The 26,726-nt window shown below is 37.9% G+C and overlaps 1 protein-coding gene across 7 annotated transcripts in view; it reads right to left on the minus strand.

The window, feature by feature from the left end:
- The window catches only part of DST (dystonin), a 315,857-nt gene that overhangs the window by 18,263 nt on the left and 270,868 nt on the right, over nucleotides 1-26,726 (minus strand). For all 7 annotated transcript variants that reach the window (XM_076332973.1, XM_076332971.1, XM_076332965.1 and 4 more), the window contains 14 exons: nucleotides 25,134-25,235; nucleotides 23,799-23,972; nucleotides 22,839-22,994; nucleotides 20,246-20,443; nucleotides 19,603-19,731; nucleotides 16,297-16,467; nucleotides 14,794-14,949; nucleotides 14,356-14,562; nucleotides 12,309-12,428; nucleotides 7,822-7,991; nucleotides 7,343-7,502; nucleotides 5,704-5,898; nucleotides 4,367-4,495; nucleotides 707-850 (listed from right to left, as the gene is read on the minus strand). In XM_076332973.1, coding sequence (XP_076189088.1) covers nucleotides 707-850; nucleotides 4,367-4,495; nucleotides 5,704-5,898; nucleotides 7,343-7,502; nucleotides 7,822-7,991; nucleotides 12,309-12,428; nucleotides 14,356-14,562; nucleotides 14,794-14,949; nucleotides 16,297-16,467; nucleotides 19,603-19,731; nucleotides 20,246-20,443; nucleotides 22,839-22,994; nucleotides 23,799-23,972; nucleotides 25,134-25,235 — 2,211 coding nt within the window. The remainder of the gene's footprint in view (nucleotides 1-706; nucleotides 851-4,366; nucleotides 4,496-5,703; nucleotides 5,899-7,342; nucleotides 7,503-7,821; nucleotides 7,992-12,308; nucleotides 12,429-14,355; nucleotides 14,563-14,793; nucleotides 14,950-16,296; nucleotides 16,468-19,602; nucleotides 19,732-20,245; nucleotides 20,444-22,838; nucleotides 22,995-23,798; nucleotides 23,973-25,133; nucleotides 25,236-26,726) is intronic.

Raw genomic sequence — 26,726 nt, forward strand, 5'->3', positions numbered from 1 at the left:
AAAGGTGCCAGGTAACTAGAACTCCCAGTTCAACACCACGTTTTTTTCCACAGATATTCAGAATTAGGTGCTGTTAAATGCAGTAAAGAGCACATTCAGGCAACATATTAAGAGCTTTATCAAACAATATGTGTAAGTTAGTGAATCACACAGGATTTGGTGTCCGTCTTCCTCCTGGGCACTCCTGAAGCCATACTTTGCTAACACCAGTATTTTGTTTTTCTTTAAACTTAATATACGCAGAAAATACCACCTTAGCAGCTGAGAGTGTGGTACACCCTCTGAGACCTACTTGTAGCCACTTAAATCATGTGGAAATCTTCTAGATTAGGAATAAGTTGGACTGAAATCATCCCTAACGGAATTAGAAAATGCTTCAAGTTTGCCCTGTATTTTCTTTCCTTTGTAACTTTTAAGTTTCTCTCTAGAAATATTGCCTTTCTTCACATGGGAAGTGTCAGGCAGTATTTCCTTTAATACATACAAACAAAGAAGCTTGACCATCTGCTTTAGTTCTTAATGCCCTACAAGTTTTAAAATAAAACCTATGGAAGCATGGTATTCACATCCATCATTGCGGGTATTTTAAATGTTTAGTTCTCAACAGCTGGATCATTTCCTCCCAGTGTAACTACCATGTTAGTTGTCAGCTATGTTCCAGTCAAAGATGGACTGTTGCAATGAAGATGGCTTGACGTATACTGACCTCTTCAAACCTGGCTCTGATGATTGTTATCCAGTGCTTAATGGTGGTGATGGAGTCTGGGTGGCAGATAGCTAGGATAGCTTCTCCCATACCTGTTGCTTTATTCAGTTCTGCCTTTTTCTCTTCCAGTTTCTTCATAAATTCCTAAACCAGAGATAACAATTTCAATTCGATGTTGACAAAATTTGCAAGAGAAATCTGAGTGCATAGTCTGGAAGGCCACAAGCCTCTCGATCGCTCAAACATTCAACTTGCAAGAGGCAAGTTTAATTTGTCTCAGAAAAGTCAAAAATGTTTAAAAAGCCTATTCCACATAAAGTACTAAATGAAGCTCTACAATCTTTACCCCAGCTTGCTACTCCTTAAAAGCCCACCATACTGTAAATACTTGAAAGACACATGCCCTTATTAAAAAAAGAAAGAAAAATCATAGCATTTTAGAAGTGCTGTAAATCAGCTATATGATGGTTAGAATCATTATTGGCAACATTTCAGATGACTTGGTTTGTCTGTCAGTTACAGTAATTCTTCATAATAAACTATCAAGCTCCTAGCAGAGGCTGGAAATGTCCAGCTATAATTACATGCTCACACAAGATGACAGAGGACTTCAGGAGCAGCTATACTAAACTAACACAAATGTGAAAACTCAGCAGCTGATGGGGAGAGACACAGCAAGAACAGGGACAGAGACTTAATTAACCAGCTGTTTTCAGAGGCACTGCCATGTGGGAAAAATCTTGTAAAAGCAAAAGGATGTTTACAGCTTTAGACATCCAAGCTCATAGCTATTGATGTTCCTAGGGAGTCCGGCAGAGGAAAGGGTGGCAAGATCAGAACTGGGTGCAGGGCGGGAAACTACAAAAAAACTGAAGGGCTTTTCCCATCCTTTCTACAGTTTGCATTTCTTTTTTTTTTTTTAAATTATTACTACTACAATGGTTTTAACTCTTCTGCCTATTTTGTTATGTGTAAATGTTGTGTAAGTCTGTGTGTCTTTGTGAGCGCCCTTAACTGGAACTGCCAACATCTCCCAGTGCTTAGTGGAATTTTTTGTTATATTTTAACATCTGTAATTGGGCTACAAAATAGAATCATGTCTCTGAAAGTTTAACTCTTCCTCTCTCCATCCACGAAGGGCTATTTTGGATTCCAGAAATTAAAGATCAGCCAGGTCAGATCCTAGAAAATTCAAAATCACCTAAACATTGTAAAAACAGATTCTACAACAACTCCTAATGACATTACCCTGTGCCTTTACAAAGTAAATATGAAGCTATTATGAAATAAAAGTGTAAAAGAAATCATCTCTTCTACCTTGTTCTAAAAGCCTGGAATAGGTAGACTGTATAGTTAAAGGGATTCATTACTAACTGATTTTGACTTAAGCTTAAATTAACGTCAGAGTTTAAGACCCAATCACAATAGCAGTCCTTCTCTCATAAAAACCACGAGTTCTTACAATATTTCAGTTCAAAATGGTTTTGGAAAAGTCAAGGTGGGTTGTAGTGAGAGATGACCAAAATAAGCCAGGGCCAGGAGGAAAACAGGCAACAACATCATCGTTTTCCCTGCACAACTGTACTAGACTATCTCAAAATCTAAATCTATGACACACTGTATACAGTGTATTAAGCTTTCCCTCAGTAAAGGATACTAATTGTATTGAACTCTGTGGCAGTCCAGTGATATAGACACATTTACAAGAGAGGAGATGGGATGTTTCTCATTAATTAATACAGTGCATTAACCTACTACACCTCTCAGTCCCTAGAGAGGATGGCGAGTGACAGAAACCTCTCTGCCTGAGAGAGCAGAATTCATTAAATCACATGCAGTATTCAAGAAAAGAAAATCAGTAATGGGCATAAAGATGGACCATTTGGATAAAATATCGTCCTGAAGAAACCTTTCAACGTGTAGCTGGATACAAATACATTAAAACTATTTTACAAGAACCACAGTGATAAAAGGAAGATACATTTCATATTTATGTAAATAATGTCAGTCATACATTTTTTATATTAATATTGCAGCATTATAATACAGACATGGTGTTTAATATCACAGATTAAATTTTCCCTTATTTTCTTTTTTTTCTTCTTGAAAGCTAATGTTATAAGCTTAAGAGGAGAGGCCACTCATTCAAGGATGATTTTGGTGTATGTGCTTACTGAGTGGAAAGGCAGCAGTGCCACAATCTTTCTTAGCTTGACAATTTCTGTATTTCTATTACTTGGCCTTTAAAAAGAAAATATGGTTGGGAGAACATCTTCTAAAGCCTACTAAAAAAATCTAAGTACAGTATGGCCACATCTAACACTGAGGTTGGTTGTGTTGTGCTAGCAATTATTCTCCCCAGCTGGACAGGGTTTCTCAGAGACAAACTTTGCTTTGGTTTGAGGTTCCAAGCTATGCTTCACCTTTGGCAGCACAATTTTGAGCTTTTGTACAGAAATATTTTGTTAATCAATCTACATTGCAGAGGGAGAAATTTAAGATGTTTTTTTCTAATGATTTCAGTGGACCTAAGATTTCATTCAAACAGTTCTTTCCTCTGTATTCAGAAGACCAAAAAATTAAATAAAAGGGAACTGATGAAGCACATGTGGAGGAAAGGCAGTTAAAGGACAGATTTCATTGCATCGGCGACAGCAGGTTGCTACTGCCAACATTAGTCAGCATATGCTGATGCATACATACGTTTACCAGCTAAAGAGTAGCACCCAGTTTCCAGGGCCCTAAATGAAATCTGAAAACTTCTTCAAAACACTGCAGTTTGTGTACCTTGAAAACTCCTTAGTTAAGACCCATTAGATAGTCATATCCTGCACACACTCCGCTGCGTAATAATATTCCCAAACTCAATTTACACAGGATGCTTTTCCACTCTCCATTTTATAAGTTTTGTTACTTTCTTCAGAGCAATGATGAACAAATCCATTACTCTTATAATTTGTTCTATAACATTGTGGGCACTACATTCTTGGTACTATTACTACTGCACTCACAAGAAGAGTTTTGCATGGGCTTAAACGTGCATGTTTGTAGCCTCCTGTCTGGAGAGTGAAAATATGACCTCTATGCTCCTTACTTAGCTATTTTCCCATTTCATTACTGCAAAGTTAGTTTGATGGCCTATAATCTAGTATCTGCAGTACCTATGGCACTGCAATATTTCAGTACCTAATGCATGTGAAGTATGACAGCATGCTGTTTCACCATGACAGAAGGTTAATGGATGATAACATCATTCTGCTGACATTTACAAATGACCCTGAAAGAAAAGTATACGCTGTTTTGCTCAATGCTGCTAAGAAGACACATATACTTTTGCTACTGTAGCAGTCTGTGTTATAATTGTCAGGCAGCATATATTCCACAAAGGGGTTTGCATCTGTCTCTAAATGTTTACAGCAACTTTCTAAAGGCCCATTATTTTCTCAGTAAGCCGAGACGACTCAAACAACAGCTCAACAGCAGTATGGGCACCAAACTGTCAACCCCCTTAAATTTCCAGCTTCCTTATAGAAACAGTTGCAAAAACAAACATTGGATGATGGATATGACTATATGGGATAGACTTTGCCTCCCTTCCTTTATTCTACCCTCTAACAGGCCTGTTAGAATTAAGAGGACCCTCTTAATTTTCTTGCTTACCCTGTGCTGGTCTATCAGTGTACGCAAGGCCTCTTCATCATCTGGAAGGACCCCGTGGAAACGAAGAGCCTGCTCCGCCTCTGCCAGCCACTCCAAAAGGACATGGACAACAGAGTGGAATTCTTCTGCCTGTTAAAATACAAGAAGTCACAGTCACTCATGAGGGGATCTGACAGACACACTGCAGCTTACAGAAGGAGACTGAGCCCACATTTGGAGTCATTAATCATGCAGCAGTACTGGCACATTAACTTTCCATTAAAAAGTCAATGATATACAGTACTACATTTTCCTAACTGTAAAAATATCTCATGCTTCCCAAAAAATTATAGGAAGCCTAAAAGCCTGTTCATGCTTTTAGCCATCTGATTTATAGTGTATTTGCAGCTCAGTTGAGAATGTCATGCATTTACGATGACAAATTACGTGGGAGGTGCTTTCATGGACCAGCTGGAGAGATGAGAACTGTATTTTCTGCGTAGCCTAAAACACCGGTTAAACAAAATTAACTGACAGCCCGTTGGTGACTGACCCTTTTATGTCTGGAGAAAACAAGAAAGTTCCACCTTTGGGCACAGCCATATTCAGACACAAATAGTGTTTGAGGTAGCTCAGGATTGTGCCTGCTGAGAGACCAGAGAGCTGGACAAACACAGTACCCTGGGAAAAGCAGGGCAGGAATTTTGTACACAGTGGATACTTCACTATTGCATGAGCCCCATCCTAGCATCAACCCAAGCTGGTGTATCTTCACAGAGCTGTACATCCATATTATCTGAAGTTTGGAAACAATACAGATGGACCTATTTGTTTGGGATCAGTACCAGCCAATACTAACATACATACACTGTTCTAGCTCCTGAGTGCAACTCCATTTTTTCTGCATTGTACTTCACCGTGCACTGTAATTGTGCCAATGTAAACAACTTTTCAGTACACAAATGTACTTCTTACCAATAAGGCACGAAGGGCATAAATATGATTGCAATCTCCAGCTTCGTGTGAAGGGGGCATAGTTCTTAATCACCCTTCACGCTTGACTGTAACTTCAGTGATTTCCTTAGATGGTAAGGTCTTTGAAACATTTGCTTTGCATGTGTGGTATAGACTAATAATAACAGCAATAATAAATGCTAAGAGGCATTATTTACATGCTGTGGTAAAGGGATGGAGACAAGGTAAGCAATGCATGAGCAAGAAAATGAGTATTTTTAAATGAAATTAAATGAAATTGAATGACATGAAGTGAAAATGAAATTAGATTTTTGGTAACTAGACCATAAGATATTTTCTCTGCTTCTCATAAAGTACATGTAGCACCATTAGTACTCCTCTACCTGCCGAAGAGCCTGTTCCAGTCGTGTTTGCTTGGATACTGACAGGGCACAAACTGTCTCCCAGCGAGTGCTTAGCTCCTGCATTTGGACTTTGACCCAGGAAGAGTCATCACGACTGCCTTCTATCAGCTCTCTGGCAGAGCGCTTCAGAGCCTGGACACTGCTCGTTCTTTTTCCCAACTCCTTCTGGAAAACCTAGGCACCACCAAATACATTTGATATGTTTAATTCATTAAGGCATAATTATGTAAAGAGAAACAAAAAAAATACTGGTTAGAAGAAGAAATCGAAATATGGATTTAGTTCAATCAAGAATAACTCCAAAGTGACTCAAAACGCACAAGTTATGCTCATTAGAGTCCATATGTAGATATTTACACTCTATCCCATCCTAATAAAACTGGAATATGGTAGGAAAATGTCAGGCAGATCCTGAGAACCCATCCTGATGCAATGCATGGGAAATCTAGCCTCCTTACCACGCTGGCTTTACACTCTTTTATCAAAGCAATTGATCTGACACACTTGATTAATGTGCAAGATTGCCGCAGCAGGAAAAGATCAGATAAAATGCTAACAATCAAGGAGAAGGTTTAAAATCATAAAATGGAACCAAAACCCCATCTGGGGGTCTGACTATAAGGCTGTAGATCTCGCCACATCTTCATATATTTATGTGAGAGTATGTTCACATTTGCAGATGGAACAAGCTCCAGTTACATAAAGGAAGCTCTTAAAAGAAGATATGACAATTACAGTATACCGTGCCACTAACCATGACTTGGTTGTGATATACAATGGGATTTCAGAAGCAATTCCAGTGTATTTCAGGCTAATTTTTATAGGCAAGCCATGTTTCCAAATACTTTTTTTTGAGGGACAAAATCTCCTTCTCACTGAGCAGTCTTTGGATACTGGAAGTCACTGGTAGATGAACAGAGGGACCTTCACCTCATAATCCTCCCAGGCTCCAGAGCTCTGACTGTTGTGTAGCCTTTGCAATACCAGTAACTTTAACAGCTGTTTCTTCTGACACACTGAATTGCAAAACTGGGATTCAGAGGCACAGTCCTACATCTCTTACTTGCTCCCATCTTAAAAAACACTTCAGTAACAAAACACTGCAGCTTGCCAATGTAGGCTTCCTGGGCCACAGTCTAGCTGTATATTCCCGTGCATAACTTAAGCATTGCAGCTACTTTTCTCCATGAATATACAGCAGCCCTGCAGGTTTGAAAGGCTGCTGTAGTCATGACGAGTGCACTGGACATTTGGTTAGCAGATGTACTAAATAAAAAGCCCTGTCTCCCCCAAAGATTTCCGGTAATATAATTTTTGCCACCTCTTGCCCACACACACATATTCATAAATGCACACTTGCGATTTTTGACATGATATTCCTAAATACACAGGATAGCAGCATTAAACAGAGTATCTCAATGCTAACTGGTGTCAATGAGTCACTAACAGTTGTTTTCTTCCACGTATGTTTAATAGCATTTTCCATTGTTGATGACATGTTTGTGCTATAAAACTATTCCATGTTTCTAAAAATTACAGAAAAGCCAAATAAAGATTGCATTAAAATGCTACACTTATGAGCAGTCTAGTAATTAAAAAAGAATATTTTTGGAATTACCTTGTGATTGTCGATCAGGTTCATCACTAAATCAATGTCTCCGTGTACTGGCTGATCTTCTGCTAGCTGAGGCTCAATTTTGTATAACCAGTCAATGAGAGCTTGCAGAGCATCAGTAAATTGTCCCGAAAATAACAGGGCTTCCTCCAGTTTATTTTGTCTGGGGGGGGGAATGAACACACACACACACAAAATAATCATTCATACACTGTAAGAAAACGTTTTCAGCATAATATGATAACAACTAAGAGCTTTAAATCAGTGTTTCCCTTTTTAAATAGTGGGACCATCCCCCCCGCCCTCCCCAAGTCCTCTTCCATACCATCAGGAAAGTATGCATTTCTAGTATTTTATGGCTTGGCACTCTTAATTATCAAACAAGCTAGCCACTCTGGTTTTACTTTTACACAACAGAAGCCAAAAGAATTCTCCTAAGCCTTTTCCTTATCTGCTGAATAATCAGATTGGTTTTCATTTACCTTTCCACTGATTTTCCACAAATTGTATCCCACTTATCCCTTAGTTCACTCAGCATATCATCAAGTTTCAAATTGTCATCAGCCAAGGTGGTTTTCTCTTTCAAGGAGCGTCCAGTCCTATTTGTGGTATCATACACAGAATGTTTGGCACCAAGAGATTTCTGGAATTCCTATGTATATATGAAAGAAAAAAGAAAACACCCATATAACATTAACTGCTTACAGGCCACAGTTAATTAATCTTTGACATATTATTTGCAACGGAAATTGTAAATGTTGCTGCAAGAAAATTTTAAACTCGCTGAAAAATTTCTAGTCTACTAGTGCTACAGTGCACCTGAAATTATATGACACTAGCAGAGTCCCTGCCTTTTGTCCCTCTCTGGGAATGTAGCTCTACCCCTACTGGAACAACTTCTGGAAAATTCCTCCTCCTTCAGTGAGAGCAACGATGCCTGTCCTACCTTAATATTCCTAAATTTCAGCAAGGGGCTGCCTGGTAGTCAGAAGAATGTGAAAGAACTGCTACTTTGGGAGCCATGAACTGAGCAGTCTTCACACTACATTTTTACATACTAAGTTTTCAAGCCAGTGTAGAGCACCCCAAGGGCTACAAAGGTCATTCTGTTCTAGCTCAGCATAGTCAAGCTGGGAAGCCTCCAACCACAAGCATTTAACCCTCCTAAGATTGAAACATACTATAATTGGGAAGAATTGTATGCCAAAAATATACAGATCCAGGCACAAGAAGCAGCCAGGTGACATCCCAATAACTCAATTTGGGCTAGAAGCCATGATCACAAGAAGGTTTCTGTGATCCAGGGTCTTTGGAAGATGATAGTGACACAGCAGTTGCATCTGCCTGCCAGCTCTGACAGCTCCTTCTGCCCAGAGCCTCTGGAAGCTTTTCACAGGCACAGAGGAGCACACAGAAACACAGCTCATCTGATACTGCAGAGGAGTTAACTGACTGACAGAGGAAATAATTAAATAAAGGAACACTGACAAAAGACAAAACCAGCGTTACACAGCAGCTTTTAAATGGTAGCAATGCTTAAAGTGTTTTATTTCACACCTTCATGAACTGCTAGCAGGAAATCAGTTAACAAATAAAAATAAAAATTACAAGTTTGCTTTAGGAAACTCATATATACAGAATCAAATAAATGTTCTTCTTTTTTGGTCACAAAAAATACTAGGCCAAAAGAGTTTTTGCTCAGTGTTTGCTGAAACAGATTTTCATCTGGTTCTCAGAGCAACTTTCAGTATCATCACATCCGGCAAGGAAATGATTACCACTTACAACTTATAGTAATTCCTCAAGGCATGTAAAGATTGCAAGGATTCGTCATGGTCACTGCCGGCACACGGTGCCTGCTCACCTCCCACTGGCAAGCTGTTCCCAGCTGGCCTGCACCAACCTGTGCCATGGTAGCTCACAACTCTTCCACCGACTTTCCCTTGTGTCCACATAGTCATCGTCCCTTTTTAGATGTGAATGTGTGTCAGGGAAAGCTCAAGTGGAATGGAGATGTCTTAAGTAGGAGGTAGGCACTGGGTTATGCCACATGGACAGTATGACAGCTTTACCTAGGGTGCTTCAAGGTTCCTTTTTTAAAACTTGCTTGGTATTTTGCACTGTACTGTCCTTACTTTAGGGTTATTTCAGGATCCAGAGGGAACCGAGCATCAAAACTTATCAGGGAAAAAAAAAAAGGCAGCATTTGTTTTGTAATTCAGTATTTCCTTACTGTCCTTTCATTTTCCTCATATAAAACAAGGAAACACACTTTAAGAAAGAATACAAACACCATTGTCAAGCTAGAACTACAATAAAAATAATTTTCAAAATGAAAATAAGCGTGTTTTTTTATATAAGTTCCTTCAATACAAACAGTATGTCTGTGTTTCTTTTATTTGATGGGGTTTATTAACTACGTAACGCTACATGCACAGTGTTATTGATTTGCATGAGGAAACACAATGAAATTGCTGCCAGAGAAGGATCATACAGGAAAAACAGATTTAGAGGTGAACAAAGGGTTGCAGTCAATTAATTCTTTGAGAGACTACACACACTACACTGTATCTGCTTTCATGCGATTTCACAGAGGTGTAACTGAGAGCAGATTTTGGTTTAAGCTGCCAGGAGCAGTCAGGTAAGATGAACGAAATCTCAGTAATTAACTATCTACCTTCCTTCTAAGGAAGATGGGAACATACAGATAAAATTAGCCAGGTTCATATAAATGTACTGTAAGGAACATTCAGCATTAGCACAGGAATGGATTGGGTGACCTAGTAAGGGTTTTTCCATTCCTGACTTCTAAAAATGAGAAAAAAATTGCTGATAAACAGACCATGAATAACCCCCAAAAGTCCCTGGCAACACACTAGATATGAGTGAGAGAGAAAACATATTATCTTGGCTTTTCTCTTTCAGGGCCTTTTTTTTTTTTTTTGGCAGTAACAACTGGCAAAGAGCGAGTCCAAATTATTGCTTACAGCACACACAGAGCACACATTCAGTTCAGATAGCAAAATCGTTAACTAAATGGAGCAAGGAAACCTTCAAGGCTGGACAGAAAAGACAAAGACAGACACAGGGGGTATATGTGGGAGTGGAAGGAAAAGACGCAAAATACAAGGAAGGACATTGCAGTGTTGGGAGGTTTGACAGCTCATTAAAAAACAATTGAGTTGATTTCTTGGGGGGGTTGTTTGAAGTTTAAAGTCACAGAGTTCACAGAACTCCCCCTCTCACACACATTCATCTTTTTCCTCCAAATCGCCAGTTTCAATCCTAATGTCCCTGTGCCACATTCCATCCCACTCCTTAATGAGAAATGAGATTCAAGCAACTCAAGTAGCTGTTCTCTGCAGGCATTTTATATGAAAAGAAGCTGGAGAAAAGATATCATTGAGAGAAGTGATGAATCTGCCAATCCATGTGAGGAAGCTCGGGCTCATAAAACGAACTGCTGTAGGTATAAAGAACATGTGGGATTATCAAGTTTAACATTTTAGAAGAGCGGGGGAGAATAAAGCTAGAGTGTCAAACCTCAGGACCTGAAAGGACCTCAAACCAAAGTCACAATGTGTTGACCATACTCGTGAGGAGTTTGAACTTTATAAAAAGAAAAGAGAGGAGCGGAAGGATTAAAAGATTGATAGTCAGAGAAGACAAGAAAGACTATCTTAACAAAAAGACTTTTTTTTCCTAAATTCCCACCGCTGACTTCAAATTCTGGCAACAGCAGCAATCCCAGAACAAACTGAAATTGCAGAGTTAGCATAACAGAATGTTAATGTAGGTTTTATCTAAGTTTTAACAGCAAACATAGGTAAAACTATTTTTGCTTGACCAACAGCCAACTTTCCCATATTAAAAGGAGAATATTTTCCTGGTTGATAAACAATACTTAAATCTTCATATAAACTGAGAGATGATAAAAATACAAAGCAGACTGATGCAGTAACCAATCATCAATATAAATGACAAAACTTGTTGGAGGTAAAAGCAATCATCAGAAGCTATGTTGAGAAGGAAAAATTAGATCTGCAAACCCTTGGGGATATTGTGCAGAATGAAAAGATAGGAGTAAATAGACAACAATAAGACTGACATGAAAAACAGAAGTAAATGTATGCCAAAGTGTAGAAAAATGAATGATCTTTCAATACTCCGTCTCTGATGAAACTGCTCCAAGATAAATCTTGAGACACAGCCTGTGTCTGAAGATTCTACCACTCACCCACTTGATCCTCAGTAACATATTATTCTAGGCTCTTTACAAAAGTAAAAATGAAGTAAAGACTTCTTCCATCCATCCTTTTGCTCTGTGTCTGATGGAACTACACAGCTTTTACATTATCATTGTTTGTTTGAAAAGCCAGGTCAATCAGGGAGATTTTTACATTTTCACCTACAGTATCTGGGTTTGTGGAAAGCTGGTCCTGGAATTTTGAATCCCATGAAGAGAAACAACATTTGCTACTAATGGTGTCACTGTACTTTCTAGAGGATTTCATTAATATTTTCACTTGACATAAAAGGCAACTGCCAATCAAAATACAAGATTATTTTTCAGTTTTGAGGTGGTCCTGTAGTATTAAAAGGAAAATCCCAACCCAAATAACTGGATGGTAAAATTGTGGTTTAAGGACTGAAAAAAGCCTGTAATAAAACCTTTTCAGAGATTCCTATTCTGAGATAGTATTACTTTGTTTTTTAAAGTTTCCATGGTGCTGTATTATCATCTTTCCTCTTCATAGTTAACCATTCCCCCACAGATCAGGTACTGTGAAAAGTTTTTTTTCACTCCCCACCTGTAACACACCACTGTTTAATTTGATACTAATACGCACTCCATTGTAGTGAGGCCACAAACCTACTTCTTCTGCTGACTGAACAGTGCAAGGCTGATAGACTTACCTACATCTCACCATCTCACTGGGCACTTTGCATTTCATCACGCATGACTCACCTTATGCTGTGCAAGCTGCATCTTTATTTTGTCAGGGTCATTTGCAATTTCAAGATCTGAGTCCAAAGATTTCTCTGACTCTTCTAGCCATTCCATAAGTTTGTGCCAGGCTTCATGGAACTGCAGGAAAGCAACATTTGCATGATTTTAAAATTCACTGGTTCATAAAATAGTCTGACAACATTAAACCCCAACCAACTCTCTACAGGCCAAACAAGTACTCTGCAGACTTTGGAAAGATTTGGTGTGCTTTTTCTCCCTGGTCTCTCAAACAGGTACTAGCCCAACCATGTGCCCACTGGACTTGATATGGACTAGATATAAGGAAGAAATTTTTTACGCTGAGGGTGGTGAAGCACTGGAAGAGGTTGCCCAGAGAGATGGTGGATGCCCCATCCCTGGAAACATTCAAGGTCAGGTTGGACGGGGCTCTGAGCAACCTGATCTAGTTGAAGATGTCCCTGCTTATTGCAGGGGGGTTGGACTAGATGACCTTTAGAGGTCCCTTTCCAACCCAAACTATTCTATGATTCTATGATTTAGCCTCCCTTCTCTGAGGTGAATTAGCAGCCTTTTATGTACATGATCTGCACACACAGTATGCATCTTTCAAAGACATATTGGTAACTTCTGTTGATGTGTTGGTCATTTAGATTCCTACATTTTTAGTAATGAATAGTAAATACAGCAAGAATAGGGCTTAGCTACTGCCTATATGGGACAACAGCAGTAAATCACTGGGGAAAACTCTCATCTGGATGACTGCCCAAGATTTTCCCTGGGACGCTCATAAATGCTCTCATTATATCAAATGCTATCTTGACGGGCAAGGAACAGATCCTTGATCTTCCTTCCTGTCTCAACAAAAAGAGTGCTTCAGGGAAGGAAGCAGGGAAAGACCAAAGATTCAACCAGCTTTCACAAAGCGGCATCCCTTTGGGATTCAATTTTTCTAAGCTGGTCATTTCTCTTTCTGCGTCTCTTTTGAAAATTCTTCTTGCCTGAGCTGCCTACACATGAAAGCACAAGAACTAGTTCAGAAACGTCTCAAGGCTCCTGGACCCTGTTGTTCAGGGCTGTGGATCAGGCCTTGACACCAGTACCCTTCAGTACTGCTTCCCTGCTCTGCATAGATAGTTGTCATCCTAAATTAATAACTTATTGTATTCAGCTCTGTAAATGGATATAGAGATGAAATCCATCTCATTGTAGAACTGCTGTGTATGTGGATGCACAAGAGAAACTGCTGTAAAATAAATAACATTTGATTAGCTTATGGGCTAATTTATTGCTCAGAGAAGTTCTTACTCTATGAGCTGAGTGGCAGTAGCAGTGAACATGGGAATGTGGTTTGGCTGTGAACATGACCAATCTTGAATGGTCATGTTCACTTGAATAAAAAGAAGGTAGAACTTCCTACTGATGCTTAAACAGATTACATTCCTCTCACACATTTTGCGTTTTATCATTTATGTTCTTCAGTGAAGTGAACATGAATCTAAGGAAAAAACCATGAATGCTCCCTGGTGAGGAAAACTGCATAAAAAAACCTCTCCAGGTTTTTAAGGAAATAAATGGAGATATCTTACCACAGAGAAGATATTGGTCTAGTAACTAACATAAGAGATTGAGGAAGCGATGAGTATCAGGGCACAATGTAAACCCAAGAAGAAAACACTAAGGCATACTCCCACAGATTAGTGAAAAGGGTTCATCACACTCTTTAAAATATAACGGGTTGATTATGAAACTTCTTTTTGAGGACAGATGGCACTAATATACATCTGGAAGCCATACTGTAACTTTCTTCTTTCAGACTATCCTGTATTGCAGACAGAAGTCACTGCTCGGGTTGAAAATGACGCTTTCACCTCCCAAATGAAGTGCTCTATGATCGAATCACAGAAATTGCTCCACTAACTCAACAGTGTCTGTTACACTAAACCCAGACTTACTTGAAAGTGCTTTAAAGCACCATATTCTTCAAGAGTCTGGATGTAATTACAGCTAAGTTCAAAGAGTTGTACAACAGCTGTTGTCCGATTACCTGTTTGGCTCTTTTCCTTGCATCATCCAAAGCTCTTCCCCTTTCAACTAAGCGTTGAACTACTTTTTCCCATCGACTCTGTACACTAATCAGCAGATTCTTAATAAGGACAACATCCTGTTTCTGGCTGAAATATTTCAAATGGGTTCCAGTTTTGTCCAGCTCTATGATCTGATCTCGATGAGAATTCACTTCTGTGGCAAAAACCTTGGAAAAAAGGGAGAAAATTACTCTGAAAACTACATTGCTCAAGCACTGGGTAAACACTGAAAAAAACCAGTCTGATAAAGAATGATGTAGCAAGAAAGACTATAAAATGCAATTTTAAAACAAATTAAATGTTTCTCTGAGTGCCAGTGTTACAGGGTTCATTTGGACATTGTTAAAGTATCTCCACAGAGTGGGAGAAAAACATTACACATCTGTTTCTTTACATACCTTGTGTTCATCAATTTGAAACAAGACCGTGTCCAAGATAAGACTTGGCCGAGAAGCTGCAGTTAGAGTTTGCTCAGCCTGAGTAAGCCAATTGATGAAATCTTGAAGTGAGTTGTGGAACTCCATTGCTAAATTGAGGGCTTCTTCCAGTTTGGTCTGTAAAGATACGTCATACTTTAATAGCAGTTGATATTGTGCAGGGGCTTCAGCCAAGTAAACCATTTTAGTTCAGCATTTTGGAGTAAACCATTTTAGTTTAGCATTTTAAAACATTTTTCCAACTCAGTTTCTGAGGTTTAAAATAACAGCCTACATTTGAGCATATTAAAGGAGATGGACAGAAGAGTAACAGTAAAATTATGTATGATAGATGAGTAGAAAATACAGCACCTAGTACAAAGATAAAATTTTCCACATTAGAACATTACATCTTCTACTACTTAATCCTAATGGGACATATGGATTTATCAATTTCAATACAAAATCAGTAGAATCTCAGAAATCTAAGGTGGCAGTGCATTTGAAAGAGCCTCAAAGAGGTCATCTAATTTATTCTCTTGCACTAAACAAAGAACAAGTTTGCCTAGACCACTTCTTTTTAATAAAGCCCAATTGTCATTTTGGTTGCCTGAACCGAGACTAATTTTGGATACAGAATTTTTGTTGGTCATGAGACAGCAGTCAGAGATTTTCAAACAATCACACTGCTGGCCCAGTTGAGCACTCCAACCTTACAGCTTCCTGCAAGAAGGTGCTCATGTTGGGTATTAATTAGTTTGACGTTCTTACATTATACAGTTACCTTAAGAGACACCAGCATTCTTACTTTAAAATATAACTAAGTAGTGAGTTAAATTTTTGTGCTTTATACATATCAGGGCTGCACAGAGAGTTCCTCTGCTTGTAATTATTGATATTCTTCATTGTTTGATGGAGGTAGAACAAATGGACTACACTTCGTGAAGGAATGAAAGCAAAATGAAATTAATAATAAGAAAACGTATGTTGCGTATCAGTGAAATCATTGATCTACATTAGAACAGAAGGTAGTCACTTGAAGTAAGTGGCAGAAGGCCAAGCATTTGGGAATTTTAAGAAAAAAAAAGGATAAAAGCTAGGAAAATTAATGCAGCAATTCTGTACTGAGGAGATAAACTTGAATGATAAAATAATTTTATTCACTCTCTCATTTCTACGATTACTGTAATAAAAACCAGAAAAGCCCTCATCCTACCAAATGAGCATTATCAGTATCAGTTCACGTATTTCTATGGAACAGACTTGTGCCATTCTCACCAATCCTCCCCCCAATTATGGATAATCAACTTCTTGAATCCCTTTTTTGACCGGTACTTTCTAAACATACCAATGAATTCTGCATAACTGTCTCTACAATTGATTTTAAATCTAAAAGATCAAGCAAGTATGCATGCATAAAAGCACTGAACATTAACATCCTTAAATACATGATTTACACTTCTATTTTTACGTAAAAACACATACTTTTCTTTCACTGAGCTTTGTTTGTACTGATTCCCATTTTTCTTTTAAGTTATTTATGTCCTGCTCAACGTTTGTTTCAGCAGACTCTGGGCATCTTGCAAGCATCTGCTGGCCTTTCTGCATTAAACACTTATATGTCTCCTCTTTGGCTTCAAAGGCAGCACAAAGTTCCTAAATAAAGAAAGCACCAAAAAATAAGTCAGGTAGAAATTCAATACTCTTTACAAATGCTAGTATAATATTTATTCCTCCCCCAACATTTAGCGGGTATGATTAAGACTAATAAAGGAAACATATGTAATTAATAAAAAGGCCAAATGAGCAAAGAAAGGGCCCAATTCTTCAGGAAATGAGAACTTGTATTGTCTGTCAGATGTTTTCTCTGAGATCCAAAGCTTGGCAAAGAAAGTACTATGCACTTATTGCACCAGATTTGCTACAACTTGGTTGGTTTAAAGTCCATCTGTAGCTGAAACACAAAAAGTGTCAGCATTATACAGTGCGCTGAAAGCCCAGACCTATCCAATACACCTTCAAAAGTGGGTGGGACAACTTAGGAGGGCTGGTTTATTGTACATTGTCTCTTTTGTTTTGTCTTTATCTTCCTTCACTCACTAGGCAAGAGCACTGAAGACATTTTACACATACAAAGAAAGCTGGAAGAATAACAGTACCAACTGTTTTACCTGGTAACTATTCTACTAACTATTCTTTTTTAACCATGTTAAAGATGAGGTGGCAAGAGACCAGGAGCTCCCATGCATCCCTCTGACGCAAAAGGGCATGTTCAATATTTGTAATAGACCATCCAAGATGTACCAACGAAGTTGCTGCAGAGTCCCAAATGAGGAACATCTTCCAGGAGATTAGCAATAAGTGTCTTGCAAACAGGAGGAAAAGAACTTTCTCCTCTGATTCCCAGGACAAGAGCCCAAACCCAACATTTTCTTTGCGTTAAGAGATACTGTACACAGGGTTGTACCTCATTACAGAGGAGGGCAAAGCAGGAAGCAGGTTCAACCATGAGCTAAGGTTTTAACACAACAGAAAGCTTCCTTGCTTTATGACTATGAGAAGTGGTGTCACCTAGCCTGCTTCCTCCTACACTCCCAACCTCCCTACAATACTTCTGGTTTCCGTAACTCCCCAGAGCATCTTATTTTACTGCAGCACAAGAATTCCTCAGAAGTAAACACAGGGAGCGCGGCACAGGTGAGACACGGCAGGAGTGATCCCAAACACTGGGGCTGGGCTCAGTCTAAGACAGGGGCTCATCACAGTGGTTAATTCTGCAGTACAGTCACACTCTTAAGAGGGCAGGAGCAATTAAAGTTATTTTAAAGGAGGAACTGAGAAAAATTATTTTTTTAAGAAAAGGAGAGGGATGTTCTGAGCAGCACTGGGACAGCCAAAGAGGCCTCTTTTTAAGCCCCTTTCCTGCTGGTGTCCTGTAATGTCTCTTCATATCTTTTGTTTTCCTGGAGCTTCCTTAGCTGGAAATGCTGCCCAATCTCAACTCCATTTGTGAACTGATTATGGTTGAGGGCTCTTTTATTCATATCTCTAGAAACAGACCTTATACTCAAGAAGGTGGTTAATAACATTATTTCCAATGAGAAACAAATTAAAATATAGTGCAAAACTTTCTTCTTCAGTTACACATCACAAATTAACATGGTTTGTATCACTTAGGGGCAAGTTTGAATTTGGAACTTAGAATAAATAGCAGTCAACATGACAAGTGGCCTCAATATTTCAGCTGCCAAAAGAAAAAAAAGAGGTAATTTACACATATCTGCACAGATGCACTGAGGTTTAATTAAACTGAAATAAAGTCCTTTTTTATAAGGGTTATATACATTAAAGGATAACAAGTCAATGCCTGCAGTTATATGATGGCCCACAACATAGCAATAATCTGTTAAAATGTACACGTACAGTTAGGAAATGATTGTACATATAGAGTATATATTACTGGGGACACATTCACATTTGTTCCAACTATAATACTACATTCAGTTTAAAGATTCTTTAAGTAATCAATCTGTAAGTGCAGTAAGTATAGAAAATTCACATAGTTGAAAGAATGTACCAAAGAAAACCCTGAAATTTTCCAGGGAAAATTTTTTGGTCTTGATCTGATTTTAAGTCCAGGATGAAAAATGGAAAGAGCTCCACTGACTCTCATGGAATCGTGATTACGTCCCACCCTCACAGGAAAAAAAAAAAACACCAAAAATAAAGGCTTTTTTTGGCCTTTCTTCTTTAAGACAAAAAGAGGATTTGGGGGGTTCAAAACCACAAAGTTGTTTCTGTGTTATGTCCTAGTTTCCTGTCATAATTTACAGTTTTAAAATCAGTTATTTTCCTTCTCAAAAATAGTTACTGGTAAATTTTGGAGGAAAAAAAGAAGGAAAAAAAGTGCCCCACATTGGTGGACCTTTAGCATCATTCCAAAATAAAATCTGATTTTTAAAGCTATGACAATGCAGCGTTCTAATGGAAACTCTGTTAGGCATATTCGAGTTCAAGGACAGTTCAGTAAATATCACTCTTACATCTGAGCCAGGAGGTCAGGAGTTTCGATCACTGGCTTTGGGCTTATATCCTGGCCTAACAGCACAGCATGATTTTACATAAATGGAGCACTATGAACCACCTTCCTTTCAGGTAAGAGATCAAATTTAAGTGTCTTTTTTTAAGCTCTGTGGTTCTACAGGGGCAGAGAAATCCATATAATGCTTCTTAACGAGAAAGGAAGGGAAGGAAGGGAATAATTCAGGCATCCTGATCAGCTTGCCATTTCTAATTAAAGCAGAGTCTCTATATGAGCCAGTAGTCCTTATTACATCTGTGCTAATGATGACTTTAATGTAAGCTTCGGTTAGATAAAGAAGAAAGGATCGAGTCTCTGAATTCAAGGTCCAATGAATGTGGATCACTTTTAGATTCATCTTCCTATCTTAGAAAAAGCATAAATGTAGTTATGGGGACAGATTAGAAAAGAAGAATAGGAATCACTGAAAAATCTGCAAACACTTTCTGTTTTTCTTTCTGAGAATAAGGATGCAAAAGTTCTTTTATTTCTGTCTCAACACTATTAATGGTTTAGCTTTGGGCATCTCCCAAGTGACCACTTTTCCTACACTGAAAATAACAGTGTTGTTTTGAAGGCTATTAAAATTTTTTAAGATACTATACAGACATCGTGATATACAGAACATGATCTGTATTTACCATAAACGCTCTTGAAAGATAGTTAGTTCTGAAATGCAATTTGCAAAGCATTCTAATACTGATACTTACCATATGGGTATTGAGCTGCTCTCTCGCTGTTTCTGGTAAGCCTCCAACAGGTTTTGATGCCAACAGCTGACGTTCAGTGTCTGTCAGCCATTGCTGCATATCTTCAACTTCACCATGGAAACCTTGGGCCTAAATTATACCATGTCATTTTAGAGCTTACTTAAATGTTCTCCATTCTAATACTAGCTCAGATGCAGAAATATACTGGCAACAGATTTAATCAGATATTTGCAATAATCAAAGGAAATGAAACGGAAAAAAAACAAAGGAAAAACACAAAACAAACCAAAATTTAAACTAGCTCAATCCAATCTAAATGATAAAAACAAAACCAAAAACCATGGAAATCTTGAAAGCAGGCTAAATGAGCAACTGTGAGATCAATGTTTTCCCTGAATAATATACCTATACAGAAATTTCACCCTTTTAAAATATGTAGGCCAAAAGCTGAAGTCTTGATTCAGCACTATAAAAGACAGTGGCCAGCTGTGGAAGATACAGCTGGATTCAAACTTTCTCCAAATTCAGGAATGTCTGCGTTATGGTTTTGATTTAGGCCAACTTCTAATACATGTATCTATGTATTTCATGTAAAGAGACACTTTTTCTGAGTTATCTCTTTATTTGATCATTTCCTGTTCACCTGGATCAAGGCACTGTCCAGCTGCTGTTTCCTTTGTTCTGTTTTTTCCAACACGTTTTGCCAGCGCTGATTCAGAAGTTCCAACTTGCTCCGTAAATTACTTGCTTCTTCAACAGCACTTGATTCAATCAGGTCATTTCCTGCTTTCTTAACTGCTTCCACCGTAGACTGATGAGCTAAAACATCATTTTGTAGCACCTACAAGTATAACACAGTACGTATGACTGGCCATGTTGATAAGTTATTGAATGAAGGCAATTACAGTGACTGAGCTAGTTCTAATCCAGTGACAAGGCAATAGTTTAACATCAGCACAGGTATTAGCAATTAAAGCTAATAACTAAGATCTCTTCAATCAAAAGCAGTAACAGACCATTCTGCCAAAATGCTATGTTTTGTTTTTATATCTTGGAAAAAATAATATATTCGTTCTGAATTCATAATTTCAGAAAGAAATATATGTAAGGTTTCTGGTACTGCTAGTGAAGAATTATTTCTTCATTTTCCTTAATTTACTACATACTTTTCTTTAATAGGATTTTTCTTTGGTTTTGAGGGCAAGGTGTGAAAACAGCGTTATGTATAGTAGTGCCAATTGCTTGTGGAGCAGTAGTCTAAGAAGAGAGGAGGGAGAGGAACAAGAATGCTATGTGCCTGCTGTGCCATATAACAATCTGACTGCCACGACATCTTTTCATGCATTTCAGGTCTACAACTCATTTCATGTTATGTCAGGCTACCAGGACACTTCAGCTGTGCTAAAAGCTGGGGAATGACTGTAATACTAACACCACAAGACCTCTTCCATCTCATTGAAAACCTGTTATCACCAACCACAGTAAAACCATAAAATGCAAAAAGTACATTTGGGAAAAGGATGCTGTTTTCAGAAAGATTTTTTTTTAAAAAAAAAAAAAAGGCGCTTTAAAATACCAGAAATAAAGAACAGAAAAAGAGAATATGCAAAATGGTTGGGAAGGGAATGGTAAACCCCATCTAAGAAATTCATGTTTATGACTGCTGTCTTCCATGGAGCCTGTTTCAAACTCACCTCCCTCAAAATGCTAGTGTATGGAAAAAATACAAAAGCTAAATACAAAGAAACTTTTAAATAAACTATACAGAGCACTTGATGAAACAGCAAGTCACAAGTAGCCCTTGTATACAAAACGTGCATCACATTTGCTTTCATTCTTCTAAGCTAAGCACTGGAAGATACTATTTATTTTATTTCTCTAACAGGGCAAAAAAAAGGGATATTCACAGAAGCAGATGCATCTTATCCCTTCCTTCCTGCTGAGGCTCACTCAGCAAGGTCTATTCTTTCCAAAGTTACTCAAGAGATCGATGTTTTTCCAGGCTACCACAGGATGTACTACTGTGTGAACTTTCTAACCTATAAACTCTGTTTTATGAAAAGGAAGTAGATTCGTTCATGTGTTTGCTGAACTCCTTCAGCACTGAAGGTAGATGAAGTCATAAACGATGTCTGGATGCTTCTTCAGTAGTAAAACACTTCCGTTTGATAAGAATATAAAAGGTTCATGGAGTGGAAGCTGGATATGCAGTTGGTTTTTGGTTTTGTTTTTTTGTTTTTTTTTTTTTAAAAGGGCCTGTTCCTAACAGTAGTCACACAGGGCACGTAGATATTTTACTCCGCTTAAGCTCCAATTGACCACACAAAAGGCTTCAGAAGCTGCATAGCTGCATTACCACAAACAATGAAAATGCCTTAATTATCTGTGTACTGTCAATTTCAATCACTTCTCCCTAAATCCAAAATGGACTCTGAATACTTTTCACATCATATGCAGGCCAAAAATTAAATGGCAGATTTAAAGGAAAGGAGAGGATTTATAAGGTTAGTTTGAAATCTTCAGGCCTAGAAAGAACACATCATCATGAACAGCATCGAGTCACACAAAGAGGTAGAGAAGATCTCTTGCTCCTGGAAGATACTCTTCAAAATAAAGGCACAATGGACTCCAAAGTCACAATAATCAGTAAAAATACTTTAAAAAAAAAAAAGTAAAAAAATTAGCCCTACATTGCATGTAACAAAGAGAAAACAATGGCGGCATGGACACTCCTAAAGTTTGCTGAGATTTTCAGAGACGCATTCTTCGTGTTAGTTGGACCCAACTGAGATATGATTTTGCAGAATTCAAACAACAAATCACTATTTTCTGAGAAGGAAGAAACAAGAACGAAAGATGTGTAATGGGTACGTGCATTTTGTGAGACCTGGCCTAAACAGAACTAATCAAGAAGTTTATTGCTTCAGGGAGACTAGCACGTTCAATAACTTTTGAGTTCCCTAGGTCAAATTAAGGTGAATAAAGGTGGAGACTAGGGCGAGCTGCTCTTTTTGGCTAAAACCTATGCCACTTGCATGGCATATGCAAGGAAGGAAGGAATATGGAGGAGTAAGAGGAAAGATATTAGTTATTCCAAGCCTTCATTTCAGCTATAATCTGCATCTCAAAAATCTCTACAGAGAATTATTTATCAAGTGCTAAGTTTCACTACAAGACTCATCACTAAGATAAACATCAAAAGAACATTTCAGTTAATATTCATTATAATTACATACATGATGTTTGGCAAGTTCAATTTCAATAGCCTTGGGGTCTCCACCCACAGGTTTCTGTTCATTCAGCAAGTCTTCTGTATGCGTCAGCCACGTCAGTAACTCATCCAGGGCATGCTGGAACTGCCCCAAGGCTAACAAGGCACCTTCCAGCTTGTGCTATAGAAAAAAAAAAATTAACAATAAAATGGTTTCACAACACTATTGAATTGGCTTATATTACCATTAGTCACCATAATCCAGAGCAGAGTCCATGCATATGATAGCATAAAAACCAGGGAGAAACAGTTATCCAACACAAGCAACTGCTTTACAGTTAGAGCTGAGTTAGCAATTCCCCTGTAAAGCCTTACATTCCAGGCTTAAATTCCTGACCTTCGAAGACCCCATGTAACCAGAGCAGAGTTAAGTTCGAAGGTTCACTCATCAGAGATATGACAGTAGTTTTTCATCACTGAAAACATAATTTCAATATAAATGCAATTTGGTGCATGACCTTTTTAAAACCTTTTCTTTGTTGTGAAATGATTCCATTTAGGAAAAAAAACACTTCAAAGCACTGCATCTTTAATTCTCTCTTTCACTTTGATAATTTACGGAAAGAGCACTGAAACAGTTAAGTTGTTGGGGTTTTTTTGTTTGGTTTTTTTTAAAAGTGCTCAGTTCAGCTGCTAATACTACTTTTGCACATATAAACATGTTATCAACTGCTACTTAAGATGTCATCAAATAACCAAAATGAAATAATAATCATTCGACCTGGTACTGCTGACAGAGGAAGTGACAAAAAATACTGCTAAGGGTTTAAAAACCATAAAAGCAACTCAATAAATTGTAAAATTCAAGTTCTGTAATTTCCAAACTAAAAGGAATGTGTAAATTGATACAAACATTGTACATCATAAAAAGCTTTTCTCAAAAATCTAAGTCATGAATAAAGCCCCCACCTTCAAGATTATTTACCTGTCTATTTATAATTTTTTCTTCTAGGCTGTCCCACATTAGTTTGAGCTCTGAGAGAGGATCTTGAACAGCGTGCTTATCACTCTCCTCTGTTACCTTCTTCAGCAATAGTTCTGCCTGATGGTTCAGTCTTTCCATTTCTATCTGCTGCTGGTAAGCTTCTGTCTTAAATTGCTGCGGTAAATACAAAAAGAATACAAATAAACATATCACAAGTAATGATCTTCTTGAATATAGCATAGTACATCAATATTTACAATACTAACGCATCACTGTCAACTTTCATAAATTTGGGGGTTTGTTTTTCAGGGTCAAAATGCTTGTAACACACTGATAATCCAGACAGTCCCAGCTAACTGAAAATATGCAACAATGTCTTACTATTCTAGCAGATATTGCTAACTGTGACCAGAGGATGATAAAGATGCCCAATAGGAAAGTATTCTCCAATGATCTCCCTGGTCTGTAAAAAAGGCAGAACATATCTTGAGTAACTTCTAGCTCTTGTGGTTGTGATAATATAATACTTTAAACTTCAAATAGAATTATTCTTCAAAAGAGCTGAAAGCAAATTTTCTTTAGTAGAACACCCTCTCCTGCACATGCAACTTGGGCAGCAGTCTGAATACAACTCATGTGTGTTCTTCTGAACTATGTAAGATTATGGTTCATTTGAAGTTACATCATAAAATAGATAAACAACCTGCCCACAGCAAAAAAAAGTACAAGTGAGCAACAAAACCAAGGACATTCCCTGATAATTATAAATCCCTGTTTTTTATATATAGCATAACAGCCTACCAACATCAGGAGCATACTCAGTTACAGATCCATACAGACAGGTTTCTAAGTTAGCCTGAAATTTTGATTTTCAGCTTACTCATGTATTGGGAATGTTGTGATCTGTGTGAGCATTTAGATAAAGCCTATAATGGCAGAAGTGAAGCTTTGGAGGCATTCTCTCAGAGCCTCAAGGAAGCTGTTCATGGTAGAAACCAGAAAACATAAAAGTCATAGCAAAAGAACCCTGTACATAATAACCTCATAGCCTCTGAAAGAGAAGGAATGCTATTACAAGTATTTCTGGACTATCAGAACATATTCACAAAATAAAACGTAGTCTCACCAAAATTTGGAATAGATTTTAAAATGAAACACATTTTAAAATGAAAAGTTTGCAATGAAATGTTATCTGAAATTTTCATACAGATTTTTTTTATTAAAAATTGAAAATTAAAATTGCTTTTGACTCTTGAAAAATACAGAAAAATACTAAACAACACAGAAAAATGCAGACAGATGAACATATAAATGAAATAAATTGCTAGTTCATACCTTAAGTTCCTCGGTTTGCTGCTTCACTGTCTCCAGGTCTGTTCCAACTGGGGACATAGATGCTAACTTGCTGCCAGCAATGTCTACCCAGTCAAATATTGCCTGAAAATCACAGTATGAAATTGAAGTGTGAGCAGAGAAATAGTATCATATTTGAAAGTCGTATTAAGTAAAATATCAGATTTTTTTTTTTTTATTCCAGAGAACAATATTGCTGTGCTCTTCAAAAGAAAATAGCTTTCTTCAGTGAAACCTAGGTTTCTTTGCAATACAAGGGATCAAATACTCCATGTAAAGGTTACGAGAATGCACATGCTGCAAGACTGAACTTCTTTTAGCAGTAATATTCTGCCAGTACTATTCATGCTGAGTAGTACTCTACTTTCTGAGTAAAATCAGCAATTTTTGTGAATACCCTGAAAGGTAAATACAAGACAAACTCTGTTCTGCAGTCCTTTGGAGCAAAGATGGAAGGCGGTAGCTGAATGGTAACACACTTTAAATGATGATTACAAACAAACTTCTTTTGAAGGATAATGTTATCTGTGTAAGGAGCATGGAACACGACCCATTCAGTGCATATTAGACAGTGAAGGGCTGTAACTGAGCTTGACTGAATCTCCGTAGGATAATGCAGTTGTAACTTCAAAAAACAAATGAAGTCTCCCCAGTTCTGAGGCTTTGTGGGTACTTCTTTTGCTCCTGATATAATGCAGAACAACCTCAAGAATACTCCACTTACAGATTAAGAACAGCTATATCAATCTGGGTAATTGCATAGGGGAAAAAACACCTCTGCTAGGCCCTTTTCCTCCTGCCCATTATCTGTGATTCATTATGGAGAAAGGCTTAGGACGGATTGTCAGAGCTGCCCACTGCTACACAGCTCCTTGAGAAAAGGAGAACTACCCCCAACAAGCTGAACAGGATGAGGCAGCTGCAGCTAACAATCTGCCCACAATACTTTTCATATTGTCTATTGAAATGAGCATAAGAAGGCATTTAAATACAGTTCTTTCACAAAGTACCAAGCTTGTAGGATGTACAATGTACAGCCACAGGAAATACAAAGCACTTAAACCAACGGCAATGTTCCTAGTGTAACCCTACAAGTCAACCTCTGCACAGTATGAACATAAGAGAACCTGGAGAAAAATACATAGTGAGGATGCACTGGAAAACAAGCATGTTGCAGTATTATTAAGGACTGTTCTGCTGCTTGATCTGCGCTGAACACACAAGCAACTGCCCTCAGTGTCATGTGAAACTCTAATTTTAAAGATTTAATGAACCAAGACACTAATTCCACTGAGCAAAAAAATAATTTTGCAAAATCTGACTACGTTTGGAATCTTTTCAAAAGTTTCAATCTTCTAGCCATTCACTGACAAAAGATATGAGGCATGCCACTCAGCCAAAATGTGCAAAGAATATGCAAAAAAACCCACCCCAAAACCAAGAACTAGTACACACAGAGAAAAGATATCTTAAAAAAAACTGCTGGAAAATTTACCTAGAGATTTAAAAAGTGAATAATCTTCTAAACTATGGTGATTGGATAAATTATACTAAGAATTAGTATAATGGTCCAGC

The sequence above is a fragment of the Aptenodytes patagonicus genome, chromosome 3, assembly GCF_965638725.1.
Source record: "Aptenodytes patagonicus chromosome 3, bAptPat1.pri.cur, whole genome shotgun sequence".
Lineage (NCBI taxonomy): Eukaryota > Metazoa > Chordata > Aves > Sphenisciformes > Spheniscidae > Aptenodytes > Aptenodytes patagonicus.